The sequence below is a fragment of the Maniola jurtina genome, chromosome 11, assembly GCF_905333055.1.
Source record: "Maniola jurtina chromosome 11, ilManJurt1.1, whole genome shotgun sequence".
NCBI classification, from domain to species: domain Eukaryota; kingdom Metazoa; phylum Arthropoda; class Insecta; order Lepidoptera; family Nymphalidae; genus Maniola; species Maniola jurtina.
In genome coordinates this window covers 5,903,524-5,914,374 of record NC_060039.1, presented here as the reverse complement: position 1 = coordinate 5,914,374, position 10,851 = coordinate 5,903,524, and the positions used below count along the sequence as shown (strand labels likewise).

The 10,851-nt window shown below is 34.7% G+C and overlaps 1 protein-coding gene across 1 annotated transcript; it reads left to right on the top strand.

Moving 5' to 3' along the window:
- The first annotated feature begins 546 nt into the window (after positions 1–546).
- Positions 547–6,280, top strand: LOC123869966 (neural cell adhesion molecule 2-like). Its single transcript, XM_045913095.1, has 10 exons — positions 547–796; positions 1,312–1,454; positions 1,647–1,875; positions 2,588–2,719; positions 3,055–3,243; positions 3,692–3,752; positions 4,160–4,415; positions 5,103–5,181; positions 5,321–5,449; positions 5,780–6,280. The coding sequence occupies exons 1-10, from the start codon at positions 745–747 to the stop codon at positions 6,058–6,060; spliced, it is 1,551 nt and encodes a 516-aa protein (XP_045769051.1). The 5' UTR covers positions 547–744; the 3' UTR covers positions 6,061–6,280.
- The last annotated feature ends 4,571 nt before the right edge of the window (positions 6,281–10,851 follow it).

The following is a 10,851-nucleotide window of genomic DNA, read 5'->3' as shown; positions in this document are numbered from 1 at the left end:
GCACCGAGGGTTCCATACTTAGGTATTTTTTTCGGAATTTTGCACGATAAATCAAAAATACATAAAAACAAATAAAAATCTCATTTAGAATGTACAGGTAAAGCCCTTTCATATGATACCCCACTTGGTATAGGTTATCTTACTTTGAAAATTTAAACACATTTTAATTTTTTATGATGTAACCACAATCTCTCTGTTTTCGGATTTAATCCTTTACTTGTGATAGCACAAGTAAAGGAATAAATCCTAAGGCCTGCCTACCTGCCTAATTTCATGATTCTAGGTCAACGGGAAGTACCCTGTAGGTTTTTTGACAGACACGACGGACGGACGAAAGGACAGACATACAGACAGACAGACAACAAAATATAAGGGTTCCGTTTTTCCTTTTGAGGTACGGAACCCTAAAAAGTAGTCGTGTATACATATAATATGACGTACTATAATATAATCGTAACACCTTTATGAGCGTTAGTTTTGTTAGGTAGACGTTATGACCTTTTCAATTTCACCAGCAGCTAAATATGGTTTCCGGATGTCGGTGATGCTGACATTGCCGGCAATTATGAAAATAATTTGTTTTAATTCGGCGACCCCATTAATTATAACGTTTTGTGGAAGTTTCTATTCCACACTAAAACCATTTGAGATCCATAGTTTAAACTATCATGAAGTCTACTTAACTGTTTTTTTTGGTATTTAAAAGTGATTTTTTATAAAAAGTGAAAATTTTGTGACTGCAATATGAAGTGGATTTTCTATGTGCTAGTATTTATTTACATGTGCTATAGGACAGGTACTCGTAAATTATATTTTAGCTAGTAGGTACAAACATAATCTTACGTAGAATCCGAACGATTTAAATTTTACCATTTTTACCTAATTTTACATATGTTTTTCACGATTCATTATCTGTCAAAAAAAATCAGGCTTTGAAAAACATCATACCCGTACTAGACGATGCCCGGGATTTCATCCGTGTAGATATAGCTTTTTAAAAATAACGTGAGAACTCTTTGATTTTCCGGGATAATGTCCATCTCCACGATACAAGCTATTTACTTTTGAATTGATGATGTCAGCGACTTCGTATTTCGTACCGATGGATTTAGGGTTTTCCGTGGAAAATCTGATTTTGCGGGGCAAAAAGTACCCTAAGGCATGACCGTCCCTGGGATGTAAGCTTTGTACCTTTCGTCAAAATCGGTTGAAAGCTATCAAATAGACGGACACACACTTTCGCATATTTATAGTATGGAAGTATGGATATGGATTATTATAATTATTATTTTTTGGTTTCTCTATTTGCAGTTTATGGGAAAATACTGCCCACACTTCACAGGGAAACCCAGAGTATATCGATTGATCCGATAGATTATGGACTAAATGAAAATTACTTCCGAGTCGGAGAACGAATCACTCTCGTTTGTAAGGGTGGCAGCAAAAGTCAAAAGGTAAATTTTCGCAACAGTTTTGTGTAAGACTTCAAAATAAATTAGGATAGGATCAGAGGAAGATTTATTATCGACATACTTAGAGCTCAAGACAGTATTTCTTCTTCAATCAATTTGGTGACGCAATCTTGGAGTCCCATTCCAAAATCGCCGAATGCGCCTAAAGAAGTTTACACTTCAATTTTTTTGCAGGTTGAATGGGTAAATCCAGATGGCGAAGTAGTTCAGCGTGACATCCGAAACAGGGTGTATGCGCAGGAGCACTTTGTGGCTTCCCATAAAGGCCGTATGCCCGCTTTACTCCTGGTCTTGAGCCACGCTGATGTAGAGGATACAGGAGTATGGCAGTGCCGTTCGGGCGCGTCGGACCACTTAATTAATTCTGGGGACACCGTGAGACAAGTTTCTCTCTGTATTATAGGTAAGTTTAAAAAACTAACGACCTTGACGGCTTGTATTTGGTATGCAGGCAAACTGAAAAATTGCAGGTTGGATGCACGTACTTATTACGCGTACAATCTGAGAAAAGACGCGCTATATTTCCTCTATCTGTCAACTCTCATGCCAAAAAGAGTAAACCATACTTTTTGACATGAATTTCAAAAGAGTAAAAAATACTTTTTGAGAGACCATACATTGGTCCAACTGAACGGGCCGTTAAATGCGGATCAAGTAGCCCCCTTAAAAAAATTTAGATTCCGCCCACAGAATCACCGATTTTTTAGAAACGATTAAAGTCCTAAGTACCTACTTCAGATAATTACCATTATAACAAAAAAAAAATATTAAAGATTAATCGCTCCTTAAATATTATTTAAAAATATGATTAAAATCTTAATTATTGCGGAAGACACTAATTATGGTCTTTTGTGTGAGACTTCGGTCACTTCGGTCTCACAATATAAAACCATAATTTTTTTTAATAAGGGATTAATGAAAAAATACTAATTATATAGTTATTATGAACATACCTGTTAAATGTTTAGATTCTTGAAGTTAGTTTTTATATCTTTCATACAATATTAGCAAATAAAAAATCAAAACGTAAGCGTGAGAATAACCAATCTTCATTTAAACTTTTGCAATTAGGTATACTAAGCCCTTTGTGGTAACACAGTAACATATTTTTTTAGAGCCAGCATCTTTCGTCGACACTCTCACGGAAGTGACAGTAGACCATGGTCGGTCTATCACCCTATCTTGTCAGGCGAGGGGCGAACCGGAACCACGACTGGTGTGGTACAGGGATGGAGAAATCATTACAGGTACGGTCGAATTATAAAAATTGATATGACTTGTCCTTTATAAGCAGTTTACCAGATTCTCAATTCCCCAGATTCTCAACTCAGCAGATTTACAACTAACCAGAATTTGTAGATCAAACAGGAAATGTTATCACTATTTAGCAACAATATGCACATAAATAGTTATTTGTGTTATATATGGGGCCAAAGTGAAATTTTGTTCCTTGAGGGCATTATTTTGAATTCAGAGCGAAGTGATGGAATCTATCTAAAGTAGAATCAATTAAGTAGACACAATTTAGAAGTCACATCGATGTATTGATTAACATTGGTAATAATTGTAACATGTCCCGTAGATGACCCAAATTCGTCCAAATACGGGTTAATGACGCAATACCACAGTCAAGGGTTTACTGGTCTCCTCACGATCCTGTCAGTTGAGAGCGATGACAGCGGAGAGTATGATTGTGAAGCCATTCAGGAGAGTCCACGTAATGAAGCATGCTCTGCGAGAATTAAAACGAACATAACCCTCCATGTGAACCGTGAGTAAAAGAATATTTTTTTGTTTAATATTATAATACCATATAATAATAGCGCTTGGTCGCCTAAACATGGTGAATTATCACCATATTCAGGCGACCAAGCGCTAATAAGGACCTCAGAAAGAAAACCCGAACCCTTTAAGGATCACTTAGTTGTCTGTCTACCCGTCAGTCCGTCTGTCATGTCTGTCAAGAAAACCTATTGTAGAGTACTTCCCGTTGACCTAGATTCATGTAATTTGGCAGGTAAGTTCTTATAGCACAGGTAAAGGACACATAGGTGAAAACTGGTTTCAAAATATGCAAGTTTGTGGTAGAAACTTGCAAAGCCAGAGAATTTAGATGTAGATATACTCATAGCTACATCTGTATTCTGTAGGCAGGCTAGGCGTGAAAGCTTTAGGTATAGTATTACCTCGAATTTGGCATTTTAATTGTATGTTTTTAGACCCTCCAGAGTTTCTCGGTGGCAATGAAACGGCACTGGTGGCAGCACAAGAGAATAAAAGGTAAGTTTTTTCAATCTTCGTAAAGAAATAAAAGCTCTTCTGGCTCTAGGTTTGACTATTCGATCGTCGTATCAGAAAAGAGGTGTAGGCAAAAGTCAGATTTTGAATAATTTGGTACTCTTTATATACGAGTACTTAAAGTAGGTATGCTGACTGTGGCGAACCTACTTTTTTGGCCTGGTCTCGGTTTTCAAATCAAGATGTAATTATTATAATATTCTAATTAGTTTTAGATAAAGATCAGAATGATAATTTTGTAATAGTTTATTAATAGAATAACTATAATGCAGTTTCTGGTGAAAAATTGGAAAAGATACTTATAGTATGACCAAATGAACTTTCTAGAACCTCCTCGAGTTTAACGTCACATTAAAGTAATACTTTAACTATTTGTTTTGTATGTTCAGTGTGGATTTAGTTTGTGCCGCACGCGCATATCCAACCCCGACTTATAGATGGTTTAAAGAAGTTGGCGATATACTCTCCGAGTATCCCAGGGATGTTATAGCATTACGATATAATGAAGAAGAAGCTGTGATCACAGTAACAGCAAACTCTTCTACATTTGGCCACAAGTTTCGATGCAGAGCCACGAATGAATATGGAGAGGCGGATAAGGTTTTCTCTCTAATAAGCTTAGAACCACCCAGGAAACCAGATGAGGTACACTTTCCTATTTTCTTTTGTTAAGAATCACAATCTAACTTTTTGAATAGTTGGATAGAAGCAGGCGTTACTTTACGGAAGTCAATGATATACATGGAACCATAAGATTCGCCAATCTTATGGTTTCTTAAAAACCGCCGAGTTTCTTGCTGGTTGTTCTCGGTAGGAAAGGCATTCCAAACCAGTGGTAGATGCTCTTGACGATTCAAATGTACTTGTAAAAGTCTAATTGAATAAAAATATTTTGAATTTGAATCTCTTTATTCCACCAAAACAGACAAATCTGTAAGGTAGAACGTGACATGCTCCGCCTGCTCTCCCAGTACTAAAGAAGCAGTAAAAGTAAGCAATACACACCACACAAATCTAGACCACACACTACGTACATTTTGTTCAAAAACCGCAGTCTCCTCTAGAGATCTAAACTCCACAATGCACAATTGCAAAGTCCTCGATCTTGTTAATTGTAAAACTCTCAAGACTGTGATTGTGAATAATTGTGGATCTATAATATTATTGTGGAGTCATATCACTATACAGATTCGGAAAAACAGTCAGTTTTGGCGAATTATAATGAATCAAGTTGGTTCTTTGTATTTTTGAGTGACCTACTTTTTGCTTTTATATTGGCTTAACATACCTCTGTAAATAATAATATCTGTAAATTGTAATTCAATGTTTTAGATAGAGTTACAACATAGTAATCACGAGCAACTTCAGTTTTATGCAAGCTGGGATAGCGATGTATCTTTTCCTGTGGACTGTAAGTGACATTGTGATTTGTAAGATATTTATTAATTGTTTGGCACCAACACAGAATATAGATCGTATGCCTGAATTAATATTATATTAATTTATTTATAATGATAAGATTTATTCATCACTTTTTATTATCGTTACAGATATGACAGTCCAGTATATAAAAAAAGATTCGTTAAGGAAGAAAAGTATGCCCAGAGAAATTGACTGGAAAAAGGCAACGGAACATGATGTTAAAATATCTTATGACTTGATTAATGAAGAGAAATCAGGTATTTTTATAAGTAGGCTAGTTTTGAAAAGAACTAGAAACTAAAATAGACATCCATAGTTCAATTTATGATCAGAGGAATCGTAAATATTAATTTACTGCATGATCATAGTTACTAATAAATAGTTTTGTAAAGTCGTTGCTGCATTAAGGGCCTGTTTCATAACCGCCAGATAAACTTTATCTAACGGATTTTGTCATAATGTCATATCAAATTTATTTGTTAGATAAAGTTTATCTGGAAATTCTGAAGCAGACTCTTAGTATGTATAGTAGTATAAGCACAAAATATCATGGTTAGTAGATCATATTCCTTTTAATGTCTTATTAGGTTTTGTCGTTCTACTGCTTGATTTGGAGGAAGAAACAGATTACTGGGTACGGATGCGCGCTGTCAACGAAGCGGGAACCTCTCCTTGGACTAAACCCATTCCAGTTTCTACTACTGCGAAATCCGAGGAAGATATAGAAGAAACGCCTGAAGAAGAATTAGATGAGGACGAAAAACCAAAAACTTCGGCCCTTTCCGATAGCACTTTTTACGGAGTATTTTTTGCGGGCGGTATTGTAGTGATAGCTGTTGGATGTACGCTTATAATGAAAATGGTCTAAAGTCATTTTCGATCAAAAAAGGCTGATGTTCTATAAATTTTTACAGTGATTTTCAGTTTACTATAAAATAAGATGAAACAGCCTGTGATTTCATTTTGAGTTCGTAAACATTTTTATTTTTCCATGCAAATTGGAATGTAAAGAAGCGTAAAGTGACTTTGATTGTAATAAGCCATACTTTATATAATAAACGGATATCTATTAAATCATATCAAATTTTCATGTTTTTTTTTAAAAATAAAATCACCCCTATTTTAAAACGCAATAGTAGGTTATTCAACATAAAGCAATAGAGAAAGAACCCGGGAGGGCCTGATCTTTGTTATTTTATAAAAACTGAAGGTTTCTCTACGCTTTGCCCCTAACACAGGGAGGAACGATCAGCGACTATGAAGTTTTGATCATGGTAGCTTTGGCAGATAACAGGTAATAAAGACATAAAATCTTTCGTCAAGTCTAATTTTTTTAATATTTTCTTCGGTATAGTATTAGAAATGACGTCATGCATTGCCAGATATTTAGTATGGTGGCAACCCCCTGCCAGACACGCTCAAACTTAAACAATTTATTAAAAAAGGGTGTCTGGCAGTGGCTTGCCAAAATGCTGTGTCTGGCAATGCCTAACGTGATTTCTGATACTCATCCGAAGAAAATATAAAAAAATTAGACTTTATACTTTGACGAAAGATTTTATACGTCTTTGCTACCTATTTATCTGCCAAAGCCACTATGATCCAAACTTTAGTCACAGATTGTTCCTCCCTCTGTTGAGAGCAATACGCATGATGATAATAATGTATTACATTATAGTTGCATAAACCAATTGTTAAGTTAAGGTAAGTTAAGTTAGTAGTAAATACTAACTTACTTTCACAAAATATGGTTTGTAGGTATGCCTGAAATAAAAATCTATTTATTTAATGTAATAAGATACATTCATTGTTAACTATCATTGCTGATATGATAGTTGAGTAATCAGTATTTAAAAATAAAGTACCTATACCTAAAAAAATTGACTATGAAAAGGCCGTTTGAATTGATGTTAAAATGGATGGCTAAATTACGACTTGATCAATGAGAGAAATCCGGTATTTTTTTAAGTAGACAATTTTTATGAAGACTAGAAACTAGAATGGGTTGACATGGAAATATCCATGGTTCGTAGTGCAACTTGCGTTATATTAATATTTATGATTAGAGGAGCCATAAATATTAATTTACTGCATGATCGTAGTGTTGTTTATAACCAGTTTTACAATGTCATGGCTATAGTGATTATATTAGTATGATAATAAGCTTTTAAATATGGTTAGTAGATTGTATTCATAACGCTTGGGAGGTAGCCCACACGGCCACTTTTTGTAGCGATTCAGTTAAAAAGACTGCCCACGCATCAGTCTGTCTGTCTGTGCGTCTGTCTGTATGTCCGTCTGTCCGTCAGTCGTGTCTGTCAAGAAAACCTATAGGGTACTTCCCGTTGACCTAGAATCATGAAATTTGGCAGGTAGATAGGTCTTATAGCACAAGTAAAGAGACAAATCCGAAAACCGTGAATTTGTGGGTACATCACACAAAAAAATTAAAATGTGTTCATAATCATAAACAAATAATGTTTATTTTCAATTTTCAAAGTATGATAACTATACCAGGTGGGATATCATATGAAAGGGCTTTACCTATTGTAAGCTTGGCCCATATTAATTATCTATAAAACATAGTTGGCGCCACTCAAATCATAACAAATCATAACATCATATTAGAAGGCGTCATTGATTGGCTGAAGTTGTTCAACATCTGATCGATAAACGTACTGTATATAAAATTCTTATAGTTTTTAGTTGATGAATTGTAGCATAATAAAGGATAATATTTGTAATCAATATATAAGATGAAAACATCTTTATTACTTAGATGATTTGTGAAACGAGCTTGATGATTTGTATATTAGTCACTAAGTTTATTCATTGTACAATTTGGATTGGCCGATAACGATAAGATAAAAAGGGGAGTGGCTAATAAACGTGGAGAGGTTACCTGTAAGAGTGGTTTTAAAACGACGACATTCGAAAATATACTAACGTAAGAGGAACAACATTTATTTGACACAAAATGTAAAAGTTAATAAATTTAAATATGAAATAAAAGTATAATAATTTATCATAACGATTGTGTTTGTGATTTCGTCAGACCTTACCCAAAAGGTCAGAAGAGGGACATCAAGAAAATATAATATTTTCTTGTCACGCTCACGACTCAGAGAAACAAGTGGAAATATACAGAGGAACGAGAAAGAAGTGGAGGTCTAGTAGACCACAGACATTTTGGAGCACAAGGCCAATATTTGGGCCTCAATATATCAAAGTACCTAGTCATGGCATCAAAGGATTTCTGGATAAACGGGTAGGATCTTTCCATGATTTTATTTTTATTGATACCTATTAATGGTAATTTTTTTTTTATTTGTGTGGGTTTTCGTTTTGTTTGTTCTACATTTAGTTATCATTTTGTTAAAAAGCTTTGCTCCGAGTTGGAATGGAAATTATATAACGTTATGATACCTAGAATTACCCACATGTTTATAATTCATCTTGTATATTGGTTATACAAATGCGATCGACCTTCAAATTGTGGTTTAAATAACATTGAGGTATTTAGAAGGCTTATTTTACAATGAAAAATGAAAAATGTTTATTTACAAAATACAGTCTTGTACAATTTTCCTGTGTCTGTGTGGTGGTACCCGCACTAGGTTATCCTGTATCGTGGGTACAATGGAATAGATAGTGAACATAGTGTTAAACAATATAAAAAGTGTGGTTTACTTAATGATGGGCGTTATTGTTACTTTTAAATAGTTTTCAGGATGTATCTACTATGTCCTGCCGGGGTTTTATTTCTCATTAAATGATTTCACAGGTGAATATCTCACGGAACGTGGTATTTCAATCTTCACACTTGTAATCGTGTGCCGAATTAGTTTGGTTAAGAGTTACGATAGGGATTTATTTTCACATAGTGGTTTTGTTTTACGGAAGGTAGGTTCTGGATTTAGGTTCAATCGTTTGCTGCACTCATTGTATAGATAGATGTTTTCCTTTTTCTAGCACACAGTGACGCGATATTATCACACAGCACTCATTGGGCATCTTGAATGTTGTTTTGTGAAATTATTATTTTTTGTAAACCGCTTTGGGATAAGGTAGAAAAAGTTACATGAAATAGCTTTTCGTTTTACGCCTGCCAGTGAAATAATCCGTCTCTACTTGTAATGGTTACTAAGTGATTGGGGATATAAAATGTTAATTGATAAAAATGAAGGTGATCCGTTGTAATAAAGTAATAGTGACCAGGGTTAATAAATTGAGCATTTTGAGAAATATAAATCCTAAAATGGGTGTAAAAGTAGGTTTATCTTATCTGGTTATTCTTTAACTAAATTTAAAATTATGGTAGGTAGGTAGTCAGATAGTTTTAAAATACGGGGTGCATAAATAAGTGTTTTTTTTTTACAAAAGTGAGGAGAAATGTTTTCATTTATCTATTTTTACCACTTGAAACGCGTAATGTTTGAGTTTCAAACATAACTTTGCTGATAACAGCTCACCATGAACAACCCATGGCCGGCCCACTACTGAGCAACAAGTGTCTCCTCACAGAATGAGAAGGGTTTAGGCCGTAGTCTACCACGCTAGATAACAGCTAATTTACTTTTAATACTGGCACAATAATTTAAGTACTACGAGTAGCAGGTAGGTATAGTATATGGGCAGCGGGGTTTTTTTTTTTGTTTACCTGTATTCACGCAATTAACTGTGTACTGCCGCATTTAAATGCAATATGATTTTGTTTTTATTGGATTAACATCGCTTGGCGGGTTAAATTCCTGGCAAATGTTCTATTAAAATTAGAGTAAGTTTTTTTTTAATGGTAATATACCTACAGTACTGCCCTTAGGGCAGGGCGCGATAATAAGTACCTACTACCAAAATACTATTTTCTTTGTTGTACGAAAGAAATTTTAGGCAAATATCTTTGCACTACGCTCGCGTTTGTGGCATGACATTATCCCAGAAATATATTTAAAAAAATTTCACGCTCGCTTGACTCGCTTCGCGATAGTTCAGTTTCGATATGCATTTAGTTAACGAAACTCTCAGGAAACCACGTTTGTTGTGCTCTCGAAATTGATCAGTCTGTTTGATAAAATCGAAATGCGGTGCCTTATAAATTTCGCTTAGGAGCGCCGGTAGTATCTCATGAATGAATAGTGATCATAATTTTTTTTTTAGGCTGATTAAGCATTGAAGGTTTTTCGGCTGGTCTGGCATTTCGCCTGATTTTATGTTTTTGCTTATTTAGCGCGTTCAGGAAAGCTTTGACAACGTTTTATAACATGAGTATATATATATTTTTTTGTTTTAGTTACCGAAACAGAAAAAAAAAGCATTAAAGATGTGGGACCGAGGGATAAATCTAGTGTGATTTTTGGTTGGATTATGAAGTTGTAGTTAGGGTATTTAAAATAGAAAGATTTCAATTGTAGGAAATGATGTAAAACATGTTGAGGATAAGTTGTGTAATAAAGTCGATAATTCACTTGTTGGATGTCACGCGATCTCATTGCGAGGAGGAATCTTTTTCTTGTCTCTGTTTTTATAAATACGGTGTTCTGACGGGTTTTTTATTTACGTCTCGGATTATTGAATACTTTCGGTGTTTGATTGGACGGTTAGAGGTTGCAAAAGCAATCGCCCTCTAATTAAAACATTTATTTAGGCATTAGTTCAATTT